Genomic DNA, 16,479 nt, shown 5'->3' on the forward strand with positions numbered 1-16,479 from the left:
TGAAATGTATTAGATCTGTCAGTTATTGACTGACAGCTAGCCGATTGCCTGTCAGGGCTGGCGATCTGCTAGCAACCGCTAAGATGCAGCGATCGCTTTCGATTGCTGCATCGAAGGGGTTAATGGCAGGGATCGGAGCTAGCTCTGTTTCCTGCCATTACATGTGGATGTCAGCTGTAACATACAGCTGACTTCCACCGCTGATGACGCTGGATCAGCTCCAGAGCCGGCGGCTACGGAAGCCGATCAGGCTCCCCCGCCGGGTGGATCTTGACCGGCTTCCGTGCTAGGCCGGATGTCAGCTGTAAGATACCGCTGAGCGATGATGGCACTGGCTCAGCTTCTGAGCCGGTGCCAAGCATTTGGCGTATGGATACGGCAAATTACGGGAAGCACTAGTTTTCCATGGCGTACCCATACGGCAAATGTCGGGAATGGGTTGAAAATAATAATAATTGGGTACACGTAATATACTTTGTACTATGGGACGGATGTTTTTGTCTATGCATTGTATAATAAAGTTTTGTTATGAAAAAAAATATTCGTGACCACACCCATGTCTGAACAGCAGGGGGCAGCAGAGTAACAACATGTCGGCTTCCCTGAGGAATGAGCTGCAGCAGTACCTCCAGGACCTGGGCATCCAGCCAGAGTGTGTGGAGCACCCTGAGGTGGGTCTAGGCTCCATTGGGTCACCTTATATAAAGCAGTTATGCCTGCAATTGATGTAACACATAAGCATTGGTGTTGTAGTGTATTACACGTGGAATGTATGGGCCTCTCTGTTAGTGCCACGTTGTATTTTACGTTTGGCACTAGAGGGCGCTGCATCTCTACATTTCAATGTTCATTCTTTCCTTTGTATGAACGCGTCTACAAACATATCCCATCACTATGGCTGTATATAAATATATATGGCAGGGGGTCACCTACCTATGTGTCATGTTAAATAGTGGGTCCTTGAAACTGTTCTGGGTGGTGTAAGTGGCACGCTATATTTTTCTACCAGCTGCAACATTTTTTTTTTGTCAGGAGGGTTGTACCTTGTTAGGATTTATTCAGACTTTGCAGATGTGGTTAAAAACTGCGTTGAAAAAAATACATTGGAAAATCGAGTGCGTTTTTACAACAACCGGCAAATACAAATTTTACGCATGCACATTTCGCTGCGGATTTCACCACTCTCATTCAAAGGAGTAAATTTCACGCTGAAAATCAGCAGCAGAATTTGACATGCTGCAGGTTTTTAAAGTCTACCCCACAGGTCAATTTCCACACGTGTAATTCGCTGTGGATTTTCCATTTGCAAATCTGTACAATCTCCGCTATGTGTAAACCTATCATTCGGGGTAAATTCAGACGCTGCAGAATTGCGGCTGATTCTCGTTGCAGATTCCTCACAAAGGATCCGAGGCAATTTATAGTACAATACATTTGTATGGTGTCTTTTAAAACCCCGTCCACGTAGCAGAAAAAAACAGCTGAATTGAGGGCCTGCCGGGGGGTTCTCAAATCTGCATCATGTCAATTCTGTTGCCTATTCCTTCTACAGATTTGTAATAAATAGTGAAATCAGCAGCAAATCCGCGTGTAGCTTTAGGGTAGATTCACACGCAGCATTTGGTCGCAGAAATTTCTGCAACTAAAAATCAGTTCCGTTCATTTAAATGTAGTTGTTTCTGCAGCAGGTAAATGGATTTCTGTAGGTTCCTTTCAGATGAATGGAAATGATTATCAGTCGCAGAAATGTCTACAACAAAATCTGCAGCGTGTGAATTCACCCGTAGTCTCTCTTTACACTAGTATTATGGCTTCTGTTTATAACGGAATGGGGCTGCAATACCGGATACATCCCATAGACAAATGTGGCGCTACTTCTGGGGAAAATAAAGCAGAACCAATCCTGGACTTCCCTTCTAATGAAAGAAAAACGGCAACCAAATTATTCTTTCCATTAAGGAGGTTGATTTATGTCTTTCAGGTCTTTACAGTGGAGGAAATGATGCCCCATGTCCAGCACCTAAAAGGGGCACATAGTAAAAATCTGTTCTTAAAAGATAAGAAGAAATCGCTCTGGCTGGTGACTGTGCTCCACGACCGCCAAGTCAATCTGAATGATCTTGCAAAGAAGTTGAATGTGGGCAGTGGAAACCTGAGGTTTGCAGATGAAGCTTCCATGATTGAAAAACTGAAAGTGGGTCAGGGTTGTGCCACCCCACTCGCCCTCTTCTGTGATGACAAAGTAGATGTAAAGTTTGTTCTGGATTCCAGGTTTTTGGAAGGAGGCCATGAGAGGGTCTATTTCCATCCAATGACCAATTCTGCAACAATGGGGCTTACTCCAGATGAATTTGTCACTTTTTTGAAAAAGACTGCTCATGATCCTATCATAATAAACTTTGATGATTAGATCTAGACATGTGCTAATGGTTTATTCCAAAATACACCCACTTTGACAAATTCACTAATCAAAGTGTGCAAAAAAAATACAGTGCGCCATATTTGTAAAGTGCTTAGTTACTTTTTGTGGCTAACCCGATGATGGGGCGTGGCTTAGCGGAAAAGGGGAAGTCGCTTAACATACGCCAAGAAAAAGTGCTCTATAGTAAGCCAAAAAGAGGCATATATGCTGTGGAAATCTCCGGGGGTATGCCACTGTATACCATATAGTTGGATACATCACCACTATAGGTGATGTAGGTACTCAATTTTTTTTTGCATGTCTACTATTGTATAGGAAAGTGCAGACTATGCTTTCCTATACAGTGAAGAAACCAGGTTTACCGACGTATATCTGCCGGTGGATCCAAAAAGGACACAAATTTGGGCATCTGTTGGGTGGATGGATCTGTTCAGCGTATGTGCTAGGAGTATTTCACAGTGCATATGCTGAACGTGCACATCAAGCAATTAGCTGGTTGGAAACATTGCAGTAAGGCCCCATGCACACGACCGTAAAAATTGTCTGTAATTGCGGACCCAGTTCTATTGGCCACGGACACCTTTCCGTATCGCTACAGATCTGTGTACGTGCTCTAGAACTGTGCCGGGAATTATGCAGAATGTCAGTTTTTTCCTGTTCTGGCCGTGCTCCCATAGTTTGTATGGGAGCACGGGGCGAAAATGCGAGCGGCAGTCATGGGCCGGCCGTGATTACGGGCACGGCCATGTGCATGGGGCCTAAAGCGGCACTGAGACTCAGAGGCAGGGGAGAAGCTATATGGGTTGCAGATGTAGCAGTTGTATCCAAACCTTGGTACCTGTGGTGGGTCCAAAGGCTCCTCTGCCCCATTTACAGACACCATTACAGTATATAGAAGTTGGTGCAGTCATGCTGGAAAATCTCTGTGTATTGCCTTTTTTTTAAATAAATAAATTGTTTTTTTAAATCTCTTTCTCATGGAAAACCAGAGACAAACAGGAAAGGGGGGAGGGGGAGGTATAACTGGGGCGTAAGAGGGTATGGGGGTATAGGTTCACACATAAGATTAGGCTGAGTTGAAGAGTGGCTGAGGCTTCCTGTGTAAACTAAGGTCAGGTACATTTCTGAAAAGTTCACAGGGCTGTGTTTATTGAGTTCAACAACATAAACTATTCAAGTACTATGTGTCATCCCAAGCAATCCTGAAGACCCTGGCCCGGGTAGGAGGGTAATAAAGTATTTGCGGTGGAGTATTGTAGAGTTTTTAGGTCGCCTTGGTAAGCACCCAGCGCCAGTTATTAAAGGGACATAAAATCTACAAATAAATTATCACAATAAACTTGCCCACAGTGTTTGTCAGTCTGCAGGATTTTCCGCATGATCAAACAGTAGGTGGAGTTTGAATCATTTTGGTCTCTTATGGCAAACACAGAATGGAAAGTTGAATTTTACTGCAGCCAGTTGTCTGCCGCGAGCATGTGCAGTTTGATCCACAAACGGATTCCAATATGAGAAATTCTGTTACATTATATGTGTCTGCATGTAAATACATATCTCCCAAGTGTCTCTTTTGGGGGGGACAGTCCTTTTTTTAAATTCAAAATAAAATTAGATGTCATTACATTTCTGGTCTTGTCTAAGTCTACACAGCAATAGTTGACAATTAGTCTGTAGAAAACAGGAAATGTCAGCCACTGCAGAATTCAATAGAGCTGTTCTCTTATAGGCCTCAGCTTAAGGGCTTATTCAGACGAACGTGATATACGTCCGTGCAACGCGCGTGATTTTCACGCGCATCGCATGGACCTATATTAGTCTATGGGGCAGTGCAGACAGTTGCGTGATTTTTCCGCAGCGTGAGTCCGCTGTGAAAAAGTCACGACATGTCCATTCTTTGTGCTTATTTCGCGTATCACGCACCCATTGAAGTCAATGGGTGCGTGAAAATCACTCGCACCACACGGAAGCACTTCCATGGGATTAGTGTGATTCGCGCAACAGCTGTGAAAAGGAATGAAAACAGAAAAGCACCACGTGCTTTTCTGTTTACAAACATCCAAACGGAGTGTCATAATGATGGCGGTTGAGTGAAAAGCACACAGCCGCGCATCATATGCTGATGACATACGGAGCTGTCAAGTTCCTTTTGCGCGCGCAAAACGCTGCGGTGAATCCGGCCTAAAGGGAATGTGTCGCTAGAATTTTATTTTTTAGTTTTTTAGTTAAACAATCATTATTTGAGTGATTACACATTGTTTTAATATTTTTTAATTTTTTCACAAGTCAGGAAATATTATAAATTAGATTCTAATTTATAACATTTCCATGTGCTGGTCACTAGAGGGAGCAGTTCCCAAAATTGCAGCATGGTCAATGTGGTAAAGCAACCTCATTTCTTTATGCTGCAAATTTGGGGTGGACACACTCTCCTCTAGTGTCCTCACACAATCCCCCCTCCCTTATTATGGCTAGTGCCAGGAGAAGGAGGGGGTTGAATCTTCAAACCTCCTACACTGTATGCCGCCATTTTCTGAGCGACTGCACAGTGTAGGAGGATTAGATACAGTGCTCAGCAGACAGTATAACACGAACATACACACACATCACATACACAAACATAAATTACCTGCTCCTGCTGCCTCCGCTCCTATTCCTTGCATCTTCGCTTCCTTGAACATATGGCCGGAAGTCGTCATCTAACTGTCCGGCAGTGGCTTCCGGTCCACATGAAAATGGCGCCGGATTTCGCTCTGCAAACGAGCTTCGTTTTGGTCTGTGTGGGAGCGGCGTATGCACCGTTCCCACACAGAGGGCGTATGTTTTGCGTTGACATACGCCGTCTGGATGTTTGTATCCTACCTAATAGAGTGAGTATTTATACTGTGATGACTGAGCTTACACTCACAAAGTAGAAAAAGTGGCCACCGTGACCGTGGTGAGGAGAAGTTTGAATAGAGCAGTGGTCCAGCTTGCATGCTGTCACTCCATTCAAAGTCTTTAGGACTGACAGAAACAGCAGAACATGCTCTGGTTTTTCTGTCAGTCGCATTTAATGGAGAGGCAGAGGGGACAGGTGCATAGGTGATAAATGTATTTAATGTAAAAACCCCTTTATAGGGATATTCCCAGAATGGGCAATTATCACCCATCCACAAGCTAATAAATGTCTGATCGCTGGATGCCCCAACCATCACACCAACGGTGTCCCAAATCCCGTTCCTCTTCATTGCTCAAACGCAGTGAGGATGACATTAAATGGAGTGTCGTTCGAGCATGCGTGCTGCGCCTCCATTCACAGTCTATGGAAATGACAGACACCAGTGTTTCCACTGCACCATTCAAGTTCCTCCTCACTGCGGGTGGTGCAGTATGAAGGATCTGGGGATTCGTGACCTCTGATCTCGCAATCCGTGGGGATACCAATGGCGGGGCCTCAGCAATCAGACAATTATCACCTATCATGTGGATAGGTGATATTTGATGATTTCAGGACAATCCCTTTAAGAGGAGACAAATTCACAGGTAGGGAGCAAGAAGTATTGTGGAATTGCATATTTTTGGAGTGTGGGAAGAAACGAAGAACCCATTGGAAACCCAACATACATTGTTGCATAAATCTGTCCATACGAATAGGTAAGACTATTTCAAACACCAAAGGCAGTCTGAATATTGCCTTACAAGGCTGTAATCCCAGGTGTGTGTGCTCCTTTAAAAAAGCGTCCCTCTTCTGGTATCCAATCATTTTATTTTTTTTGCAAAAACATTGGTGGGAGGGTAGGGAATATGGACTGTCCCTCAGATGCAGCTGTTAGAACAAAGATTTGTCTCCAAAACGGCTGAATATAATATAATGAGCAGTTAACGTGTGCAATGACTACAAAATAGTGTAAAACCAAGATCTTACATGGTATTTTGCATTCATCTTACGCAATTCACAAAAAATTAAAGAAAAAAAAACAACTTCTTACAATTTTTGTCATAACATTTTTATATTTCTCAAGCGTTGCCTCCACCTGTCCATGTGTAACCAATGAACATTTATTTTTGCAGCTTGTATATTTGGCGAGCACTGGCGACAGCTGCACAACCCATGAAATGTAACAGGCACTGCACTGTGTGGCAGAACGGATATTATATATTTGGTGTTTTACTCTCGTCCAAAATGAGGAATAATACCAGAGGATCTGACACCCGAGTCCTGAACCTGACACTTCAGATACCTCCATTGTGCAGCAGAGAAAAAAAAGGCTTTGCCTAACGTAGTGATTGTGAATGTGTATTTCACGTAATGTACATTTTTTTTTAACCCATTTACTGCCAGAGATCCTAGCTAATTTTTCTTCTTTGGTTGCCAAGACATTTGTAGCCCATTGCTTTTGTTGGGTGGAAGAGGGCATCTGGCTCCCATAAGTGCCTATAGGGGAATAAGGCAGAAAAGCTGCCTTCTACTTCACCATGAAGTTTCTTTGTTCACAGTCCTGGGGGCACCTAAGGGACACTCTGGGTCATGGTCACACTGAAACTGGAGCCTTGCCTGAACCAAGGTATCCCATTTACATCTGCACTTTTTAGGTTGCAAGTCCAAATATCACTTTTGGAACTTGTAGTCCAGACTCCTGCTTTAAAATGATCCAAAGAGCACAACTTTATTGTCACGCTGACATTATCAGTTCATTACTGAGAGATGAAGCCATGACCTAGTGCGCTACTGGGCACTCGACAGTCCTCTCGCCATAATGTACTAGTTACGTCCTTAGCAGTAAAATGGTTTTTAGTAGCAATTAGAATCTATATTATAAACTGAAAGAACTGTTTCAACCAGAAAAAATACCAAGAACTCCAATTACTTCACATCACACCACCTTAAGGGGAATGAATATTGTACTGAATTCTAGTTCCATTAATAAGATGTAAGTCTGTAAAAGAGAAACCATATGGGAATTTATTAAGACTTGCGTTTCATATGCCAGTCTTAATCTGAAACAGATGTTCCTAATTTATTAAGTTAGGTGCGTCTCTGGCCGCCTGCGTGCCAGAAAGTCAAATCTTAGCTGGCACAATTTGGGCCAGTTTCTGGCATAAATTATAGTATATTATACCTTAAAATAACAGCGAGTTTTTTTGTAAAATCAACTTAAAGAGGCTCTGTCACCACATTATAAGTGCCCTATCTTCTACATAATGCGATCGGCGCTGTAATGTAGATCACAGCAGTGTTTTTTATTTTGAAAAACTATCAATTTTGACGGAGTTATGACCTATTTTAGATTTATGCTAATTACTTTCTTAATGGACAACTGGGCGTGTTTTACTTTTTGACCAAGTGGGCGTTGTGGAGAGAAATGTATGACGCTGACCAATCAGTGACCAATCAGCGTCATACACCTCTCCCCATTAATTTACGCTGCAATAGTGTTCTTACCAGATCACTATATGCAGCCACATACACACACATTAACGCTACTCAAGTGTACTGACAGTGAATATACATTACCTCCAGACAGGACGGGATGTGTATTCAGAATGTATTCACTGTCAGTACACTTGAGTAGCGTTAGTTTGTGTGTATGTGGCTGCACATCGTTTTCTAGTAAGAACACTATCTGTTGTGTAAATGAATGGGGAGAAGTGTATGACGCTGATTGGTCACTGATTGGTCAGCGTCATACACTTCACTCCACAACGCCCACTTGGTCAAAAAGTAAAAACACGCCCAGTTGGGCATTAAGAAACTCATTAGCATAAAGCTAATATAGGTCATAACTCCGTCAAAAATGATTGTTTTTCTAAATAAAAACCACTGCTGTAATCTACATTACAGCGCCAATCACATCATGTACAATATAGGCCACTTATAATGTGGTGACAGAGTATCTTTAAGCGTTAAGAAGTTCACATCAAACTATGATCTTACATATAAGGCTATGTTCACACCTGCGTTGTGACATTCTGTTCTGCTCGGTCAAAGGAGCAGAACAAGGGAATAAAGGAAGCAACGGTTCCTTTGCACAATGGACACCGCCGACGGAACCCATTGACTTCAATGGTCTCCATTAGGGTGTCTGTGATTTTACCAGACACAATAGCGGATGCTGCGCTATTGTCTCATGTAATCCCTGCCGGATCTGTGACAGTGGCCCCTAACGGAGCCTCCAACCCAGATGTAAACGAAGCCTAAGTTTGGCTTTCATGTCGTGCATTGTATATATTCTTTATACAGTGCAAGATATATTTTAGCATGACGTACATTGCTAAGACAAATAGGCGATGTTTTTCCAAAAATAACACTTTTTACACTAGACATCCAAAATTTTCCTTGTTTTTCTGGTTCTTGTAAGCTTTTTACATATTTAACTATAAATGCTACAGTTCCTTTCTTTACAACCTAGAGTTTATAAATGTGCATTTACCATGGGTGTACCGATCGTCCCCATCCATAAAGACCAATCGATGGTGGTCAACAAGCTTACACACCATTCACCCATAGACACTATAAAATTCAGCGGTATTCGCCTGGTCTATTTATCCTGACTATCGTATAAAGTTTCCACTCCAATGGTTTTAGTTTCCGTTAGATTTGGTCATCTTGTCTCCACAATGAGTGATAATACAATCCTGGTCATGCATACTGAACACTTTATTTCATCTGAATGGAAAATATGGTTAAATGATACCTTTGGTGCTCTTTAAGACTGGATGATTTTATGTTGAACATTCATTTAGAGCAGAGTAAAACATAAGTCGTTGCTCTCCAGTAATTTTAGCACTACAAGTCCAAGAGTAACCCGGGTCTTATAGTTCCATATTCCCTGGAGAGCTATAGGTGACCATTTTGACATAGAATACAAAACATTATAAAACAGTCATAATTAAACAAAATTACATACAAATAAAATATAAAGAAAATGGTTTAATAACATAGAATGAGAAATCGGAAACATCCCATGTGTGTTAAACGTCGTTACGTTGCATAAAAGAGTAATAGTTAAATACAAGTGAAAATAATTATATTAAGACAATAGTTTAAATTAGGAAGGGAGAGGGGAGGGGGGGGGGGTCAATGTTGCCTCCAAAACAAATAATGGACTGAAAAGTTCCACACGTATTCAAAAATACAATCACGCTTACTTTTAACCCCTTCACTGACAAGAGGCTTACTAATGCCAAGCCCCTTACAGCAAGAAGTTACCAGATTAAAATGCGGCATTGCCAAATATATATATAATAAAAAAAAATTAAAAAAAAGACCCCAACGTTTATTATTTGTCAAGACGATTCACTGATTATGTCATTAGGAAATGAGGTTGTCAGACAAACATACGTTATAATCCATTTGATCATCCTCAGTTTTCAGTGCAGAAACATTGTCCACAAACTAAGTCCAAAGAACTACAAGAATAAAAACACAATGCTATCTCGTGACGCAGTATTTAAAAGCGCTTTATAATCATACTACCAGGCAATGTGTACAAAAACCATGGCACTGAATGGCAGCCCTCATTTATGGGGGTCAGAATGAAAAAGGTTCCACATTATTATAATTAGCATAGTACCCAAATATAGGTGGGCATGCCACAGCTTAAAAAAAAAAAAGTGCTGAGTATCTCAAGCGTGGGTGCATCTGTGGTGGTAGTTGGCACACAAACTGTAGGATGCTCGGAAGATGCACTACCATGCATTTAATGGGTATCACATGAGGCAGTGATTCAGTCAGGAAGCTTGGATTTTGCAAGAAGAAAAACGCCATCTTCTTCCCTCAGTAAAACAGGAATTGGTGCAATGTTTGTGAGTTAGCGTGACAAGGCGTAGAAGACATTGGGTTCATTCACATGTACATTTACTTCCAGGAGGACGTGTAGCTCCATCCTGAGCAGGACAGTCGAATGTTACCACAGTGCAAAGTGCAGAAAAATTCTTATTACTTCTCTAGGAATTGTGGGATTTTTTTTTTCATTTCACTCCAACAAAACTCCTTGATTCAAGGAAGGGACGTGTCAGTCATCTCCAGCTCTACTGCTGAACGCTTGCAACTAAGTTCTCGGATTAAAGAATTTCCATGGTGGATGGTCTTGTTACTTCAGAAATGCAGACTTCGCAATGACAAACTGAAGGACACTTTTCGCTCTGTTTATAATTAAAAGCACAGAGAAAAGAGAGAAAAATAAGAAGAGCAAAGGACTGATAGATAGGATACATCTTAGGCTGGGTTCACACGAGCATGTTCGGTCCGTAATGGACGGAACGTATTTTGGCCGCAAGTCCCGGACCGAACACACTGCAGGGAGCCGGGCTCCTAGCATCATAGTTATGTATGATGATAGGAGTCCCTGCCTCGCTGCGGGACAACTGTCCCGTACTGTAATCATGTTTTCAGTACGGGACAGTAGTTCCACAGAGAGGCAGGGACTCCTAGCGTCGTACATAACTATGATGCTAGGAGCCCGGCTCCCTGCTGTGTGTCCGGTCCGGGACTTGCGGCCGAAATACGTTCCGTCCATTACGGACGTAACATGGTCGTGTGAACCCAGCCTTAGAAAGCAGAAGACAGGAAGAAAAAGGACACAGGCAAAAACAACATAAACATAGTTATGGAAAATCATTGACTTTTCTTTGCATGTAAGGCATCATGTCCAAATGTTTTTTTCTTCTTCAGGGTGCTATCCGTTTTTTTAACTGATAGCGCCCTGACACATTAATTTCAATAGGGCCATGCACACTTCTGTTGTTTTAACGCAACCGTGTGGCAGTATCACCAAAAATAGGACAGGTCCTACTCCTGTCCGGTTTTGACGGAACAGTCTCGGCCTTTTCATTGATTTGGTCCGTGAAACAACGGACTGCACACGGAAGCCATCCGTGTGCGATCCGTGTTTCACAGATCCATCATTAACGGCCGTACGCCGGCCAACGGATTTGTGAATGAGGCCTAAGAGAATCTAAATACTATATCCATGTATACCAGACAGATTATTTAAAGGGGATCTAGAGTTTTTAATTTTTCACTTAGAAATGTCCCATCATGATTTTGGTCAACTGAATTTGTCCTGTATTGTGAAAGTAGACTTAACATTTGGTACAAAGCCAGACCCCTTTTGTTCTAATATGCCTCTCTTTGGGGTATTTCCATAAATCAGAATGACCCAAAAAATATAAACCCAATTATTTTATTTAAGCCGTGGTCAGGCCTTTGCTCCATTGAGCTCCATTTGAGCATTAGAAATAGTTGAATAAAGCCAAAGTAAATCTGTCGGCCTCATTCACACATTTTCTTGATTTGGAAATTATTTAACATCAATGTGTTGAAGCCAAAACCAGGAGTGGATGAAAAGAAGAGAAGTATAAATCTTTCCATTATATTTCCACTATGTTTAGGATCCACACCTGGTTTTAGCTTTAAAATACTGACAATCTGCATTGTGTGAATGAGGCCATACTGAGGGCCAGGACTATTTCATTGTGGTCATTGGTAGGATTCCAGCTTCTGGGCTTCCACCAATTAAATTTTCTAAGTTGACATATCAGAAAATATTAAACCTTGAGGACCTCTTTTTGATTCCCGCCTTTCCTATGTATAGGATTACGGACTCTCTAGGTGACCTCTAGCAGATCAAAGACAATGTTGATAGAAATTCTAAAATCCTTAACTGTAGAAGAAAAAGGAGGATTCTAAAAATACAAATTTATGATTCTATATAGATCTATAAAATGATAAAAAAATAAAATATATATATATATATATATTTTCCTGACAATGTAGCGTCTTTTGGTGTTTCTTGTAGTAAATCTGTTTTTAATGTAAAAAATTTATAATCTCTACATTTATAAAGGATGAAATCCAGTAAATACAGTAAGACTTCTCCAAAAGACCACCCTTTGTCTAAACCAGATTTTCTGCAACACATTTTAAGTTCCATCATATATTATGTATACTGCCTACCCTATTTGAAAAGACCACCCCTATAAAATACAAATTTTCAATGCAAAAGTTGGTAGTCGTCTCAAAGAGGTTTCACTGTATTAGAATTGTAATAAGGAAGGTATAAAAATGCATGCAAGCAAGCAGAGGATGAAAGGTAAAGCAGTTAGCCATGGCTCATGGTAGTTGGAAGCCATTTGTAAATGAGGTTCAAAGGGCCTTATTTACAATGTGGGGTATGAACTCACCACTTGGGATATCACTTGAACGGGGTCACTAAATTAAGGGATTGGTTGCTCCCTAGACCTGCTTTTTGAAAGTCTGATTTCTGGTGCTGCCTCCACATCTGTAGGAGAAAGGTAAGTTTAGTATATGGACGTCTATAAGAGCGCAGAAGCTTGCAGCAAGAGAGGACTTTCAGCCTGCTATATATCATAGGTGTGGCCATTATTCTATTGCTTTTCGGTGGCTGGCAGGGCTTGCTGTGACTTGTAGTTCAACATCACCTATTGAGTGGTTATCGGATATTCAGAGTTTTTCTAAAAATAAAGACCTAAGGACTAGGTCATGTAACCAACAAATTTTAAGGATTAGGTACAGAATCGCACCTTGCACGACTACCACTCAATATTGCTCTAGGAGATTTCCAACACAGATTTCTTTGAAAATCTGTGTGCAGGCATTGGATCCTTCTCAACAATCATAGGCATTGGTGAGACAACATCCAACCATCTATGGACCGACATGTTAAGTTTTCCTAAGAAAGACTCTTTGTAGTCACTCTGGCTTATTTTTGGAAGTCACCAATAAGCGTCTGCCCTCTACTAAATCAGAATATCCTAGTCGGGTATTTGAGAATGTTTTTTTTCTAAACCAGACAACCCCTTTACCTTAGGAGTTTTGGGATTTTACTACGACTTCAAAAATAAAACAGACAGTTTTCTGGTGTAATTTATAGAAAAATTTAGCGTTTTGTGCAAAATACCACCTGAATGTATCCAAAAAAGTGGGCAGGGTTTCACTCCATGTAACTTATTTATTTGCTTTTGCCACCATTTCTCTAAATAGAAAAGTGGGGGGTAACAAACGGGAGGTGTGACCTGGAATTGTTTTAGGCCCACGCCATACTCTTAGACAGCACGCGATAAAGAATATTGCACTCGCTGCCCTGAGGGGGAGACTGGCCCACAGTTTGGACAGTGTACCAGTTATAATAAGTATCCACGTTGTTATTATCCTGTAAAAACTGCTACCCTTAAATGGAGTGTTTTCCCACTAAGCACACGTTGGGTCCCCCAGCGATCATACATTTATCACCTATGTATGATCGTTGGGGACCCCACCACTAAGACCTCTACCGATCACTAGGAGGGTGTCTCGGCTGTCTCCATCAGCCCCAAAGACATGGAATGGAGCTGCAGTGCACATGCTCGACTGCCACTCCATTCAAAATCATCCTTGCTGTGATCGCGCAGTGAGGAGGGACAGGGGTCGGGACCCACCTTGATTTATGCAATAAATGACCAACACATAGTAAACTTTAGCGGTTTTGAAGATTGCTGGATGAATTTCGAAGAATGGTATAATAACATGGTAAAGCAGCAGAATACTGCATGCAGCAAAGCAACTTTGCAGTGAATTGATGTATCTGAGTGACAGCTTAATTGAAATGGATTCAGGCACATTTTAGGAGTAGCCTGCCTGCCTTGCGTCAAGTCAGATAAGTCCCTGTTTGCCCCTTGATCTGCAAGTCCCAGCATTACCTTACAGCATAGAATATAGCAATGTTAAATACGCTGTTGCAAGACCACGTATCTACATCATAGAAAACATACACATACATACATTATAAATTTATATATTTAAATGCTTAAATCATGGTGTGAATAATGCAAAACAAGTAGGCCAATAGCAACCAATCATATGCACTTACAAGACATTATTTGCAGTTCAATACTTCTATTCTGTTATCAATACTATATTTAGGTAAGCAAATGGTAGGCAGTATGCAGATATTGTGTAGAGGAGCATCATGCATTTTCCTTTGTGGATAGACATTCTCTTACAATATCATGCATGTGTCATATATTAGCAAGGTAGGTTAGCATGGATGAAGCTTTCATGCAGAAATACTGGGACGGGTCATAATATTCATCTCACACAGATCTGCTAGACAAAGCCATATCTATCCTACCCGTCTTTTAAAGGTTCATAGTTTAGTTCTATGTTCCATATATAAACCTTCCATTATTTTAATTAAGGAGGTTGTCAGTCACTGCACTTTATTGAGTTCCCCACGTTCTTATGCACAGGTACCTAAAATCACATTGTATAATCAGATATCCACCAAATTAAGTGTCATGAAATGTAATGGACCATTTCAGATGATACTAATAAATATGGGTGAAGGTAGTCCTAAAAGGGACTGTTGACATATTTCTCTGTGTGTTTGGTGCAAATTTCTAATGACTTTTTATTAAAAAATTTTTACTTTTTAAGATACAGCTGCTTTGTATCCTGTATACAGAGCAGCTGTATCTTGTGCGGAGACCTGAATCCGTCAGGTCAGCAGCACTGACGGGTTCAGTGACAGCGGGTCCTGCGTGTCTCTGACACGTTATGAACTTAGATGTAAATCGGTAACAGCTCGAGACACGCAGGACCCACTGTCACTGATCCCGTCAGTCCCACTAACATGACGGATACAGGTTTTAGCGCTAGATACAGATGCACTGTATGCAGGATACAAAGCAGCTGCATCTCAAAAAGTAAAAACAATTTTTAATAAAAGGTAATTAGAAAGTTGCACCAAACACATTTTTTATATATATAGAAAGCTTTTCAAAGATGTATATATTGCTTGTAAATTTATTATTTTTATCAAGACTTGACGGCCTCCCTGAAGGTACGGATTTTCTTTGCAGAGATCTAGCTAGAAGTCTCTAGGGAGTCTAAACTTGCTCTTTAGTGCCAGCTTTAGGTTGTTACCCTATAAATCAATGTATAACCCTTTAAATAGGTATTCCCATGTTATAAGGATATGGCCTAGCGCTAGAATATACCATAATATTCTGATTGATTGGGTTCCAACAAAGATCCATTTAACACACAGCTGTGTTAGGCGGGTCTAAAAGCTGTACTTATATTTTTCCCACCCTCTGACTGCTTTAGGACATCCCATGTTTATTTTGTGTTTCATCCCATGGTGCGGTGTCCCCCATCGATTAACAAGAAAACAAGATTTTCGTACGCGCCATGAAATCTTTTTTTTTGTTTAATCCGTTGGGGCACATAGATCCCTCCCTCTTATTTTTTGTTGTTTATTCAGATGCGGGACCTGTTGTTCTGACTGTTGGGCTCTTTCCCCGGACCGTGGACATGGTTGTGTTTTTTGTTCCTACTACTTTTGTACAAAACTGAATTAGTCAGTGTCTGCGGGAAGGAAATGGTCTGGCTAAGCGGAGCTCCAAATTTTTTTTTACCTTGTGTCACCTCCTGGGGGTAGGAGCATATACCCATGATGTGGTGTCCCCCAGTGATTAACTAGAAAGCCAGAAGACTGAAGTATAAACTCTGGAACGGATTTCTATCGCAGATTGGTGAACATGCTGCAGATTTTAAAATCCACGGCGAGGTTGTTATTCCACCAGATTTTTTAAGAAGCTTGTGAAGGAGGCATAAAATACCCTATTCGCATGCATTGGCAGTGAAATACTTGCAGATTCTGTCTGCGTAAAATCCGCACCTAAATCCTCAGAGTCCACCGAGTGTAAACATGGTCTTAAATTTCCCATCAAAGCCAAAAACTTTCATTAAAATATATCCTAAATACTGTGCTTTCGAATATAATTAGTTTGGCGCAAAAGAAAAAAACTGCATCTTTACAATAGTTTATCTTATAATGCAGACAATCAATTCAACATTAACAGGATGATATAAAGGGCTGGTTTTAGGGGGTGGCAAAGTTGTTAATTGCTCTTATTAAATGGGGGCCCCCAAAGAGGAGAACTCCAGGAGCAAATTAAAATCACCCTGTATTATTTAACGGTCTGGTGGTATTGTTTGGAAATGTAATTGCAGTATTATGTGGGCACTTTAAGGGAGTATCATTAGGGTGCCTTATATGAATTGGTCACTATAT

The 16,479-nt window shown here is 41.1% G+C and overlaps 2 protein-coding genes across 3 annotated transcripts in view; one reads left to right on the top strand and one right to left on the bottom strand.

Moving 5' to 3' along the window:
• Positions 1-568: 568 nt before the first annotated feature.
• LOC142761337 (prolyl-tRNA synthetase associated domain-containing protein 1-like) lies at positions 569-2,415 on the top strand. The gene is made up of 2 exons (XM_075864522.1): positions 569-671; positions 1,982-2,415. The coding sequence occupies exons 1-2, from the start codon at positions 591-593 to the stop codon at positions 2,408-2,410; spliced, it is 510 nt and encodes a 169-aa protein (XP_075720637.1). The 5' UTR covers positions 569-590; the 3' UTR covers positions 2,411-2,415.
• Positions 2,416-9,041: 6,626 nt separating this feature from the next.
• CCDC88A (coiled-coil domain containing 88A) overlaps positions 9,042-16,479 on the bottom strand; it is a 148,053-nt gene continuing 140,615 nt past the window's right edge. Inside the window, exons 32-33 of one of the 2 annotated variants that reach the window (XM_075863046.1) lie at positions 12,587-12,684; positions 9,042-10,546 (exon numbers count right to left, since the gene is read on the bottom strand). In XM_075863046.1, the coding sequence (XP_075719161.1) occupies positions 12,620-12,684 (65 nt within the window). In that variant the 3' untranslated portion in view covers positions 9,042-10,546; positions 12,587-12,619. The remainder of the gene's footprint in view (positions 10,547-12,586; positions 12,685-16,479) is intronic. The other variant, XM_075863047.1, reaches the window with a different exon arrangement.

Source organism: Rhinoderma darwinii, chromosome 4, assembly GCF_050947455.1.
Source record: "Rhinoderma darwinii isolate aRhiDar2 chromosome 4, aRhiDar2.hap1, whole genome shotgun sequence".
Lineage (NCBI taxonomy): Eukaryota > Metazoa > Chordata > Amphibia > Anura > Rhinodermatidae > Rhinoderma > Rhinoderma darwinii.

What these genes read in the sequence shown, in the direction of transcription:
- LOC142761337 (XM_075864522.1), top strand. Translation starts at nt 591, where the DNA reads ATGTCGGCTTCCCTGAGGAATGAGCTGCAGCAGTACCTCCAGGACCTG. An exon ending in AGTGTGTGGAGCACCCTGAG is followed by an intron (nt 672 to 1,981) that starts GTGGGTCTAGGC and finishes TATGTCTTTCAG; the next exon opens with GTCTTTACAGTGGAGGAAAT.